Here is a 13,763-nt window from a genome sequence, read left to right as displayed (position 1 = left end):
TGCAGAAAACTTAATCCATGCATTTATGACCTCAAGGTTAGACTACTGTAATGCTTTATTGGGTGGTTGTTCTGCACGCTTAGTAAACAAACTACAGCTAGTCCAAAATGCAGCAGCAAGAGTTCTTACTAGAACCAGGAAGTATGACCATATTAGCCCGGTCCTGTCAACACTGCACTGGCTCCCTATCAAACATCGTATAGATTTTAGAATATTGTTTATTACTTATAAATCCCTGAATGATTTAGCACCTCAGTATTTGAATGAGCTCCTTTTACATCATAATCCTCTACGTCCGCTACGTTCTCAAAACTCAGGCAATTTGATAATACCTAGAATATCAAAATCAACTGCGGGCGGCAGATCCTTTTCCTATTTGGAGCTTAAACTCTGGAATAACCTACCTAACATTGTTCGGGAGGCAGACACACTCTTGCAGTTTAAATCTAGATTAAAATCCAATCTCTTTAACCTGGCTTACACATAACATACTAATATGCTTTTAATAACCAAATCCATAAAAAGGATTTTAGGTAAACCAGAACCGGGAACACTTCCTATAACACCCGATGTACTTGCTACATCTTTAGAAGAATGGCATCTAGGCTAATATTAGTCTGTTTCTCTTTTATTCCTTAGCCACCAGATCCAGTCTGTGTCCAGATCAGAGGGTCACTGCAGTCACCCGGATCCAGTACGTATCCAGACCAGATGGTGGATCAGCACCTAGAAAGGACCTCTACATCCCTGAAAGACAGCGGAGACCAGGACAACTAGAGCCCCAGATACAGATCCCCTGTAAAGACCTTGTCTCCGATGACCACCAGGACAAGACCACAGGAAACAGATGATTCCTCTGCACAATCTGACTTTGCTGCCCTGTGACTGCAGTGGAGTCATTCAGGTTCCTGGGAACCACCATCTCTCAGGACCTGAAGTGGGACATTCACATTGACTCCATCGTAAAAAAGGCCCAGCAGAGGTTGTACTTTCTCCGCCAGCTGAGGAAGTTTAACCTGCCACAGGAGCTGCTGAAACAGTTCTACTCCACCATCATTGAATCCATCCTCTGCACTTCAGTAACTGTCTGGTTCAGCTCAGCTTCTAAATCTGACCTCAGAAGACTACAGAGGGTAGTCCGGACTGCTGAGCGAATCATCGGTTCAACTCTCCCATCTATTCAAGAACTGTACTTATCCAGAGTGAGAAAAAGGGCTGTCAATATCACTCTGGACCCCTCACATCCAGCACACTCCCTCTTTGAACTGTTGCCATCTGGTCGACGCTACAGAGCACTGAGCACTAGAACGACCAGACACAGGACCAGTTTCTTCCCTCAGGCAATTCATCTTATGAACAGCTGACAATAATGGCGAACACACTACACTTTATATTTATATACACACACACTTTATTTATCTAACACACATACTTAGTATACACTTAAATTCTGCACACAATATATATGTACATACATAACTTCACTTTGTAATATACCTGCCTACAATTGTCATTTGTATATTGTCATTCACTGTCTACATATTTGTATTTTTTATTCTTTTATTATGTGTTTTATGTTCTGTCACTGTCATTCTGTTGTACTGCGGAGCTTCTGTCACGAAAACAAATTCCTCGTATGTGTAAACATACCTGGCAATAAAGCTCATTCTGATTCTGATTCTGATTCTGCAGCCTGGAATTGAACTACTGGTTTCGTCTGGTCAGAGGAGAACTGACCCCCAACTGAGACTGGTTTCTCCCAAGGTTTTTTCTTCATTCTGTCACCGATGGAGTTTCGGTTCCTTGCCGCTGTCGCCTCTGGCTTGCTTAGTTGGGGTCACTTCATCTACAGCGATATCGTTGACTTGATTGCAAATAAATGCACAGACACTATTTAACTGAACAGAGATGACATCACTGAATTCAATGATGAACTGCCTTTAACTATCATTTTGCATTATTGACATACTGTTTTCCTAATGAATGTTGTTCAGTTACTTTGACGCAATGTATTTTGTTTAAAGCGCTATATAAATAAAGGTGACTTGACTTGACTTGACTTGGCCAATTGCCAATCCTAACTGTTCCACATATACCCCAAAACCAGCTTTCCCACTAACTGGATCTCTAGACCTGTGAAAGTCTGTGAAAACAATCATAGTACTTCCACTAATTGAATTAAGATATTCCTCTATGTTTGGTGCCACCTCCAATTTCTCTTTTTCCTGATGAAAACCAAGCTCAACACACATTTCAGGCAGCACCCAATAGGGCATAGGTAACCAACTTGTGTTCTACGATATCTCCCTGATCCATGCTCATCTTCCCTGCCCACTTATTTATTATGACAATAAACAACAAACACCTTGCTGGCAAGATATGATTACACCCACTAAGTTTTACCCAGTAATCCTGTAACCCTTACTTTAATTTGTCTTAACCATAAGGGCATTTCTCCCATTTCAATGAGCAGGTCAGGTACTGGAGTGGATCTGAATGCCCCACAACAAATCCTCAAAGCTCTTGCCTGCACCACAACCAACCTATCCAGAACAGTTTTGGAAGCAGATCCCTACACAAAGCACCCATAATCAAAAGCAGATCTGATCATGTCCTGAAAAATTTGCAACATTGTCTCCCTATTAGCCCCACACCCAGCCAGACTTCTCATCACATTCAAAACTTTTTCACACTGCAACACAGTTTTACCAGGTGCACGGCCCAAGTCATACACTCTTCAAACCAAATACCCAAAAAAGTTTAAAACATTTACCTTCTCCAATGGAGGCTCATACATATATAACCCAGATTAGGTAACTTTCTTTTAAAACCCAAAATTATATATTTTGTTTTAGAAGCAGATATTTTGAAGCCCCATGTATTTCCCCATTCCTCTACAGATATGAACACTCTTTGTATAGCTTTTAAAACAAGCCCTACGCTACACCCTCTTTTCCAAATAGCCCTGTCATCTGCAAATAAAAAGAAACCTGAATCCTCTCTCTATTTTATCAAAGATATAATTTATCATTATATTAAATAAAACTGGACTTATTACACCAAAGACTTAAACTACTTCAGTCTATGTGCATTTTATTTTCATAATACAAAAGCTTCACAATTTGAGTTACATTACTGAAATAAATGAACTATTCCACGACATTCTAATTTATTGAGATGCACCTTTAGTCAAGTAGACAAATACAAAGACTGCAAATGTGGGTATTTGAACAAGGCTTCTGGGTAGAAAGTGAACCTCTTTAATCCTGCCCAGGTTTAATGATTTTCAAGCTGTGCGCGCTTACTGATTATGTAATAATGAGTTAACAAGCTGTCCAGGTGGCACAAATTGTTTTCTGTTTGGCTTTAAAAGTCCTGGTTTGGATGGAACTATATGTATAGTTTGGTCATTTTGAGGTTAAGGTTGTAGTAAAGAATGGATATGATTAAATTTACTCTTTTGGTGTTTCTTTATCACCAGTTGCTATGGCAAGGTGAGTTTTAATAATTTGGTCGTTGTTTCATTTCAATAATTATTATTATGTTTGTTTCAATGTGTGTTTTCTCAATACCAGTGATTTTCAGAAGACCCAGTCATTTTATCGACCCATTCATCAAACTAAACGGATTTATTTTTCTCTTTCCCAAACTATCTTCACTTGAGTAACAAGATTTATTTACTTAGCCATCCAAACATGTCCATCTGTGAAGTCTTGTTCACATTCTGAACCTTGAAGTTTTTAATACAGCTAAAGAAAACCTCAATGTTTACTTCTCCTCCCAAGTCTCTTGTTCATTTGTCATCACCGCTCTGTATTTGGCTGTTACTACAAGACCTCAAACTAAGAAACCTCAAATCACTTCACCCCAGGAGTGAAGTAAATTTAGTTTAACACTTTGCATTAAATTTGAATCAATCACTTGGTTCTCTCTACAGTCAATCGGTTAAATGAACACCGTAACTTGGTTTGTGCATCTCTTTCTGTCTCCCTAGGAAATGTCTGGAGTCAGGGTGAGCTGCCAGTTAACACCACGGCGCCAGAGCGTCAGGGGGACGAATCGCCAGCTAACACCACGACGCCAGAGCGTCAGTGGGACGAATCGCCAGCTAACACCACGGCGCCAGAGCGTCAGTGGGACGAATCGCCAGCTAACACCACGACGCCAGAGCGTCAGTGGGACGAATCGCCAGCTAACACCACGACGCCAGAGCATCAGTGGGACGAATCGCCAGCTAACACCACGGCGCCAGGGCCTCAGGAGGATGAGACGGAGACCACTTCTAGTGCCACCACACAGTCTCAGGAGATGGAGACCACTTCTAGTGCCACCACACAGTCTCAGGAGACTGAGACCACTTCAAACACTACCTAAGCCTTGTTGAATAGGTTTTTTGTTTTTTTTGGTGCTGTCTAGCTGCTTTGTCAAAAGTTGACTAACAAAATAAAAGTTTAATGGTTTGTCTTGTTCAATGTCTCTTTCCAGAGTTGGAGCTGCTTTTAATGCCAATTCTTTCTCTTTGGGGGGGTCGCTTTAGCAGTTGACCATTTCTGGTACATTGCTGTTACCAATTCTGCCTAAACGTAATGGGCTCTAAGCAAGGAGAGGTGGTGTATTTCTGCTCCTGTTATACTGGCAAGGGCACTTCTGGCTTGTACAGTAAACTAAGAAACCATCAGTTGTGTGGGAGACACGCCCCCTTACTAAAAGAAAACACTGTAGTTTTATACAGTGAAGTTGAGGTTATATCTTCATAACAATGGAAAAAACTTTTACAACGTTTTTAAGGCAAATGAAGGCATCGTAGGAGCACTGTATTCTCATTCTGTGTCTTCACACTACAACTCCTGTGCTAGTTCTCATTCCTTTCTGGTGAAGGAAGACATCAGGGGGAAAAATGGATTGTAAACCTTAAAAAAAAAATCAACTTCCAAATGAAACAAGCAAAGGTAACCCCTTGTCCATTTCTGGTAGCATTAATCCGCTGTTTGGTGTCATGTCTTAACTATCAGAATAGACCACTTGTTAAGGCATGGGCCCAGTGAGTCAGCACAGTGTCATTGTTGTCTGTGTACAAAGTCTTTATTTGGCACATTGAAGTTAAAGAGTTTGGTGATTTTACATCCGAGTTAGTTCTGGCTGCAGGTAAAGTTTTAATCGTTGTTGATTTTAATATCCATGTTGACAATGAAAAAGATGCATTGGGATCAGCATTTATAGACATTCTGAACTCTGTTGGGGTTTGACAACACGTATCAGGACCTACTCCTTGTCGAAATCATACTCTAGATTTAATACTAGAACTAGAACACCCATCACCTGCCCTGAATGCCTCCCCACAAAACCATTCACACCATTCACAACTCCTGCAACCAGCCCCAAATGCCTCTCCAAACAACCGTTCACACCATTAACAGCTCCTGCAACCCATCCTGAACACCTCTCCAATCAAGCACTCTCACCATTCACACCTCCTGCATCCCCCCTCTCCCCCACACCTGCAATTCAGATCAATCAATCAATCAATCACCTTTATTTATATAGTGCTTTAAACAAAATACATTGCGCCAAAGCACTGAACAACATTCATTTGGAAAACAGTGTCTCAATAATGCAAAATGATAGTTAAAGGCAGTTCATCATTGAATTCAGTTATGTAATCTCTGTTCAGTTGAAATAGTGTCTGTTTTAATTTGCAATCAAGTCAATGATATCGCTGTAGATGAAGTGACCCCAACTAAGCAAGCCAGAGGCGACAGCGGCAAGGAACCGAAACTCCATCGGTGACAGAATGGAGAAAAAAACCTTGGGAGAAACCAGGCTCAGTTGGGGGGCCAGTTCTCCTCTGACCAGACGAAACCAGTAGTTCAATTCCAGGCTGCAGCAAAGTCAGATTGTGCAGAAGAATCATCTGTTTCCTGTGGTCTTGTCCTGGTGCTCCTCTGAGACAAGGTCTTTACAGGGGATCTGTATCTGGGGCTCTAGTTGTCCTGGTCTCCGCTGTCTTTCAGGGCAGTAGAGGTCCTTTCTAGGTGCTGATCCACCATCTGGTCTGGATACGTACTGGATCCGGGTGACTGCAGTGACCCTCTGATCTGGACACAGACTGGATCTGGTGGCCACGGTGACCTCGGAACAAGAGAGAAACAGACAAATATTAGCGTAGATGCCATTCTTCTAATGATGTAGAAAGTACAGATCAGCGAGGATGCGGTGCGCCAGGTCTTCTGGAAGCAGAAAAGGAAAAAAGCACCAGGCCCAGATTGTGTTACACCAATCCTGTGCTGACCAGCTGGCCCCCATCTTCACACAGATCTTCAACAGATCGCTGGAGCTGTGCGAAGTCCCTTCATGCTTCAAACGCTCCACCATCATCCCCATCCCTAACAAACCCAAAATTACAGGACTAAATGACTACAGGCCTGTGGCTCTAACGTCTGTAGTCATGAAGTCATTTGAAAAACTGGTGCTGGCCCACCTGAAGGACATCACTGGGCCCTTGCTGGATCCTCTTCAGTTTGCCTACAGAGCAAACAGGTCTGTGGACGATGCAGTAAACATTGGACTGCATTATGTTCTGCAACACCTAGACAGACCGGGGACTTATGTGAAGATCCTATTTGTGGACTTCAGCTCGGCCTTTAACATGATCATCCCAAACCTTCTTCTGCCCAAACTAACTCAGCTCTCCGTTCCCACCTCCATCTGTCAGTGGATCAACAGCTTCCTGACAGACAGGCAGCAGCTAGTGAGGCTGGGAAAATACACATCCAGCACCCGTACAATCAGCACCGGAGCTCCCCAGGGCTGTGTTCTCTCCCCACTGCTCTTCTCCCTGTACACCAACGATTGCACATCTAAGAACCCCTCTGTCAAGCTCCTGAAGTTTGCAGACGACGCCACACTCATCGGCCTCATTCAGGACGGTGACGAGTCTGCTTACAGACAGGAGGTAAAAGAGCTGGCTGTCTGGTGCACTCTCAACAACCTGGAGCTTAACACGCTCAAAACAGTGGAGATGATCGTGGACTTCAGGAGAGACCCCCCTGCACTCCCCCCACTCACCATCATGAACAGCCCTGTGACTGCAGTGGAATCATTCAGGTTCCTGGGCACCACTATCTCTCAGGACCTGAAGTGGGACATTCACATTGACTCCATCGTAAAAAAGGCCCAGCAGAGGTTGTACTTCCTTCGCCAGCTGAGGAAATTTAACCTGCCACAGGAGCTGCTGAAACAGTTCTACTCCACCATCATCGAATCCATCCTCTGCACTTCAGTAACTGTCTGGTTTAGCTCAGCTTCTAAATCTGACCTCAGAAGACTACAGAGGGTAGTCCGGACTGCTGAGAGAATCATCGGTACAACCCTCCCTTCTATTCAAGAACTCTACTTATCCAGAGTGAGAAAAAGGGCTGTCAAAATCACTTTGGACCCCTCACATCCAGCACACTCTCTCTTTGAACTGTTGCCATCTGGTCGACGCTACAGAGCACTGAGCACTACAACGACCAGACACAGGACCAGTTTCTTCCCTCAGGCAATCCATCTTATGAACAGCTGATAATAACGGCGAACACACTACACTATATATTTATATACACATACACTTTATTTATCTAACACACATACTTAGTATACACTTACATTTTGCACATAATTTACATGTACATACATAACTGTTTTTTGTAATATACCTGCCTACAATTGTCATTTTTATATTGTCATTCACTATCTACTTATTTGTATTTTTTTATTCTTTTATTATGTGTTTTATGTTCTGTCTCTGTCATTCTGTTGTACTGCGGAGCTTCTGTCACGAAAACAAATTCCTCGTATGTGTAAACATACCTGGCAATAAAGCTCATTCTGATTCTGATTCTGATTCTGATACTGTCACATGGAATTGATGTTGATGGTGTTGAAATCATGCAGCCAAGTGATATCTCAGATCATTATTTAGTTTTGTGCAAACTTCATATAGCCAAAATTGTAAATTCTACTTCTTGTTACAAGTATGGAAGAACCATCACTTCAACCACAAAAGACTGCTTTTTAAGTTATCTTCCTGATGTATCCAAATTCCTTAGCATATCCAAAACCTCAGAACAACTTGATGATGTAACAGAAACTATGCACTCTCTCTTTTCTAGCACTTTAAATACAGTTGCTCCTTTACGCTTAAGGAAGGTTAAGAAAACCAGTATGACACCATGGTATAATGAGCATACTCGCTCCCTAAAGAGAGCAGCCCGAAAAATGGAGCGCAGCTGGAGGAAAACAAAACTAGAGGTATTTCGGATTGCTTGGCGGGAAAGTAACCTATCCTACAGAAGCATTAAAAACCGTTAGATCCGATTACTTTTCTTCTTTTTTAGAAGAAAACAAACATAACCCCAGGTATTTATCAATACAGTGGCTAATTAACGAAAAAATTAAGCCTCAACAAGTATTGACATTTCCCAACATCACAGCAGTAATGACTTTCTGAACCACTTTACTTCTAAAATCGATACTATTAGAGATAAAATTGCAACCATTCAGCCGTCAGCTACAGTATCACATCAGACATTGCACTATAGACCCCATGAGGAACAGTTCCACTCATTCTCTACTATAGGAGAGGAATAATTGTATAAACTTGTTAAATCATCTAAACCAACAACATGTATGTTAGACCCTATACCATCTAAGCTCCTAAAAGAGGTGCTTCCAGAAGTCATAGATCCTCTTCTGGCTATTATTAATTCCTCATTGTCATTAGGATATGTCCCCAAAACCTTCAAACTGGCTGTTATTAAGCCTCTCATCAAAAAAAAACACAACTTGACCCCAAAGAACTAGTTAATTATAGACCAATCTCGAATCTCCCTTTTCTGTCCAAGATACTAGAAAAGGTGGTATCCTCACAATTATATTCCTTCTTAGAGAAAAATGGTATATGTGAGGATTTCCAGTCAGGATTTAGACCGTATCATAGTACTGAGACTGCTCTCCTTAGAGTTACAAATGACCTGCTCTTATCATCTGATCGTGGTTGTATCTCTCTATTAGTTTTATTGGATCTTAGTGCTGCGTTTGACACAATTGACCACAACATTCTTTTGCATAGACTTGAACACTTTGTTGGCATCAGTGGAAGTGCATTAGCATGGTTTAAATCATACTTATATGACCGCCATCAGTTCGTAGCAGTGAATGAAGATGTATCATATCGATCACAAGTGCAGTATGGAGTACCTCAAGGCTCAGTAGTAGGGCCGCTACTCTTTATGTTTTATATGTTACCCTTGGGAGATGTCATCAGGAACATGGTGTTAGCTTTCACTGTTATGCTGATGATACTCAGCTCTATATTTCTTTGCGGCCCGGTGAAACACACCATTTTGAACAACTAATGAAATGCATAGTCTATATAAAAAACTGGATGACGAGCAATTTCTTACTGCTAAATTCTGAAAAAACAGAGGTGTTGATTATAGGACCTAAAAACTCTGCATGTAATAACCTAGAACACTGTCTAAGACTTGATGGTTGCTCTGTCAATTCTTCGTCATCAGTTAGGAACCTAGGTGTGCTACTTGATCGCAATATTTCCTTAGAAAGCCACATTTCTAGCATTTGTAAAACTGAATTTTTCCATCTCAAAAATATATCTAAATCACAGCCTATGCTCTCAATTTCAAATGCAGAAAACTTAATCCATGCATTTATGACCTCAAGGTTAGATTATTTTAATGCTTTATTGGGTGGTTGTTCTGCACGCTTAGTAAACAAACTACAGCTAGTCCAAAATGCAGCAGCAAGAGTTCTTACTAGAACCAGGAAGTATGACCATATTAGCCCGGTCCTGTCAACACTGCACTGGCTCCCTATCAAACATCGTATAGATTTTAGAATATTGTTTATTACTTATAAAGCCCTGAATGATTTAGCACCTCAGTATTTGAATGAGCTCCTTTTACATCATAATCCTCTACGTCCGCTACGTTCTCAAAACTCAGGCAATTTGATAATACCTAGAATATCAAAATCAACTGCGGGCGGCAGATCCTTTTCCTATTTGGAGCTTAAACTCTGGAATAACCTACCTAACACTGTTCGGGAGGCAGACACACTCTTGCAGTTTAAATCTAGATTAAAATCCAATCTCTTTAACCTGGCTTACACATAACATACTAATATGCTTTTAATAACCAAATCCATAAAAAGGATTTTAGGTAAACCAGAACCGGGAACACTTCCTATAACACCCGATGTACTTGCTACATCTTTAGAAGAATGGCATCTAGGCTAATATTAGTCTGTTTTCTCTTTTATTCCTTAGCCACCAGATCCAGTCTGTATCCAGATAAGAGGGTCACTGCAGTCACCCGGATCCAGTACGTATCCAGACCAGATGGTGGATCAGCACCTAGAAAGGACCTCTACATCCCTGAAAGACAGCGGAGACCAGGACAACTAGAGCCCCAGATACAGATCCCCTGTAAAGACCTTGTCTCCGATGACCACCAGGACAAGACCACAGGAAACAGATGATTCCTCTGCACAATCTGACTTTGCTGCAGCCTGGAATTGAACTACTGGTTTCGTCTGGTCAGAGGAGAACTGACCCCCAACTGAGCCTGGTTTCTCCCAAGGTTTTTTTCTCCATTCTGTCACCGATGGAGTTTCGGGTCCTTGCCGCTGTCGCCTCTGGCTTGCTTAGTTGTGGTCACTTCATCTACAGCGATATCGTTGACTTGATTGCAAGTTGTTGTTCAGTTACTTTGACGCAATGTATTTTGTTTAAAGCGCTATATAAATAAAGGTGACTTGACTTGACTTGACTTGGCCAATTGCCAATCCTAACTGTTCCACATATACCCCAAAACCAGCTTTCCCACTAACTGGATCTCTAGACCTGTGAAAGTCTGTGAAAACAATCATAGTACTTCCACTAATTGAATTAAGATATTCCTCTATGTTTGGTGCCACCTCCAATTTCTCTTTTTCCTGATGAAAACCAAGCTCAACACACATTTCAGGCAGCACCCAATAGGGCATAGGTAACCAACTTGTGTTCTACGATATCTCCCTGATCCATGCTCATCTTCCCTGCCCACTTATTTATTATGACAATAAACAACAAACACCTTGCTGGCAAGATATGATTACACCCACTAAGTTTTACCCAGTAACCCTGTAACCCTTACTTTAATTTGTCTTAACCATAAGGGCATTTCTCCCATTTCAATGAGCAGGTCAGGTACTGGAGTGGATCTGAATGCCCCACAACAAATCCTCAAAGCTCTTGCCTGCACCACAACCAACCTATCCAGAACAGTTTTGGAAGCAGATCCCTACACAAAGCACCCATAATCAAAAGCAGATCTGATCATGTCCTGAAAAATTTGCAACATTGTCTCCCTATTAGCCCCACACCCAGCCAGACTTCTCATCACATTCAAAACTTTTTCACACTGCAACACAGTTTTACCAGGTGCACGGCCCAAGTCATACACTCTTCAAACCAAATACCCAAAAAAGTTTAAAACATTTACCTTCTCCAATGGAGGCTCATACATATATAACCCAGATTAGGTAACTTTCTTTTAAAACCCAAAATTATATATTTTGTTTTAGAAGCAGATATTTTGAAGCCCCATGTATTTCCCCATTCCTCTACAGATATGAACACTCTTTGTATAGCTTTTAAAACAAGCCCTACGTTACACCCTCTTTTCCAAATAGCCCTGTCATCTGCAAATAAAAAGAAACCTGAATCCTCTCTCTATTTTATCAAAGATATAATTTATCATTATATTAAATAAAACTGGACTTATTACACCAAAGACTTAAACTACTTCAGTCTATGTGCATTTTATTTTCATAATACAAAAGCTTCACAATTTGATTTACATTACTGAAATAAATGAACTATTCCACGACATTCTAATTTATTGAGATGCACCTTTAGTCAAGTAGACAAATACAAAGACTGCAAATGTGGGTATTTGAACAAGGCTTCTGGGTAGAAAGTGAACCTCTTTAATCCTGCCCAGGTTTAATGATTTTCAAGCTGTGCGCGCTTACTGATTATGTAATAATGAGTTAACAAGCTGTCCAGGTGGCACAAATTGTTTTCTGTTTGGCTTTAAAAGTCCTGGTTTGGATGGAACTATATGTATAGTTTGGTCATTTTGAGGTTAAGGTTGTAGTAAAGAATGGATATGATTAAATTTACTCTTTTGGTGTTTCTTTATCACCAGTTGCTATGGCAAGGTGAGTTTTAATAATTTGGTCGTTGTTTCATTTCAATAATTATTATGTTTGTTTCAATGTGTGTTTTCTCAATACCAGTGATTTTTAGAAGAGCCAGTCATTTTATCGACCCATTCATCAAACTAAACGGATTTATTTTTCTCTTTCCAAAACTATCTTCACTTGAGTAACAAGATTTATTTACTTAGCCATCCAAACATGTCCATCTGTGAAGTCTTGTTCACATTCTGAACCTTGAAGTTTTTAATACAGCTAAAGAAAACCTCAATGTTTACTTCTCCTCCCAAGTCTCTTGTTCATTTGTCATCACCGCTCTGTATTTGGCTGTTACTACAAGACCTCAAACTAAGAAACCTCAAATCACTTCACCCCAGGAGTGAAGTAAATTTAGTTTAACACTTTGCATTAAATTTGAATCAATCACTTGGTTCTCTCTACAGTCAATCGGTTAAATGAACACCGTAACTTGGTTTGTGCATCTCTTTCTGTCTCCCTAGGAAACGTCTGGAGTCAGGGTGAGCTGCCAGTTAACACCACGGCGCCAGAGCTTCAGGGGGACGAATCGCCAGCTAACACCACGGCGCCAGAGCGTCAGGGGGACGAATCGCCAGCTAACACCACGACGCCAGAGCGTCAGTGGGACGAATCGCCAGCTAACACCACGGCGCCAGAGCGTCAGTGGGACGAATCGCCAGCTAACACCACGGCGCCAGAGCGTCAGGGGGACGAATCGCCAGCTAACACCACGGCGCCAGAGCGTCAGGGGGACGAATCGCCAGCTAACACCACGACGCCAGAGCGTCAGTGGGACGAATCGCCAGCTAACACCACGGCGCCAGGGCCTCAGGAGGATGAGACTGAGACCACTTCTAGTGCCACCACACAGTCTCAGGAGATGGAGACCACTTCTAGTGCCACCACACAGTCTCAGGAGACTGAGACCACTTCAAACACTACCTAAGCCTTGTTGAATAGGTTTTTTGTTTTTTTTGGTGCTGTCTAGCTGCTTTGTCAAAAGTTGACTAACAAAATAAAAGTTTAATGGTTTGTCTTGTTCAATGTCTCTTTCCAGAGTTGGAGCTGCTTTTTTTAATGCCAATTCTTTCTCTTTGGGGGGGTCGCTTTAGCAGTTGACCATTTCTGGTACATTGCTGTTACCAATTCTGCCTAAACGTAATGGGCTCTAAGCAAGGAGAGGTGGTGTATTTCTGCTCCTGTTATACTGGCAAGGGCACTTCTGGCTTGTACAGTAAACTAAGAAACCATCAGTTGTGTGGGAGACACGCCCCCTTACTAAAAGAAAACACTGTAGTTTTATACAGTGAAGTTGAGGTTATATCTTCATAACAATGGAAAAAACTTTTACAACGTTTTTAAGGCAAATGAAGACATCGTAGGAGCACTGTATTCTCATTCTGTGTCTTCACACTACAACTCCTGTGCTAGTTCTCATTCCTTTCTGGTGAAGGAAGACATCAGGGGGAAAAATGGATTGTAAA

General features: G+C 41.5%; 1 protein-coding gene across 3 annotated transcripts; it reads left to right on the top strand.

Annotated features, from left to right (window-relative positions):
- The first annotated feature begins 3,341 nt into the window (after nt 1-3,341).
- LOC128011056 (threonine-rich protein) lies at nt 3,342-13,311 on the top strand. 3 transcript variants are annotated; one of them, XM_052593093.1, is made up of 3 exons: nt 3,342-3,494; nt 3,995-4,348; nt 13,161-13,311. In XM_052593093.1, the coding sequence occupies exons 1-3, from the start codon at nt 3,437-3,439 to the stop codon at nt 13,223-13,225; spliced, it is 477 nt and encodes a 158-aa protein (XP_052449053.1). In that variant the 5' UTR covers nt 3,342-3,436; the 3' UTR covers nt 13,226-13,311. The 3 variants fall into 3 exon arrangements, with proteins under 3 accessions (XP_052449053.1, XP_052449052.1, XP_052449051.1); XM_052593092.1 differs by lacking the exon at nt 3,995-4,348 and having other exon boundaries at nt 3,343-3,494; nt 12,762-13,311; XM_052593091.1 differs by lacking the exons at nt 3,342-3,494; nt 3,995-4,348 and adding an exon at nt 12,113-12,264 and having other exon boundaries at nt 12,762-13,311.
- Nucleotides 13,312-13,763: the final 452 nt, after the last annotated feature.

This window comes from Carassius gibelio, chromosome B23, assembly GCF_023724105.1.
Source record: "Carassius gibelio isolate Cgi1373 ecotype wild population from Czech Republic chromosome B23, carGib1.2-hapl.c, whole genome shotgun sequence".
NCBI lineage: Eukaryota > Metazoa > Chordata > Actinopteri > Cypriniformes > Cyprinidae > Carassius > Carassius gibelio.
This window is presented reverse-complemented; position numbering and strand designations above follow the sequence as displayed.

Coding starts and splice junctions, on each gene's coding strand:
- LOC128011056 (XM_052593092.1), top strand. CDS start 3,437: ATGGATATGATTAAATTTACTCTTTTGGTGTTTCTTTATCACCAGTTG. Junction 3,495..12,761: donor TCACCAGTTGCTATGGCAAG/GTGAGTTTTAAT, acceptor CTGTCTCCCTAG/GAAACGTCTGGAGTCAGGGT.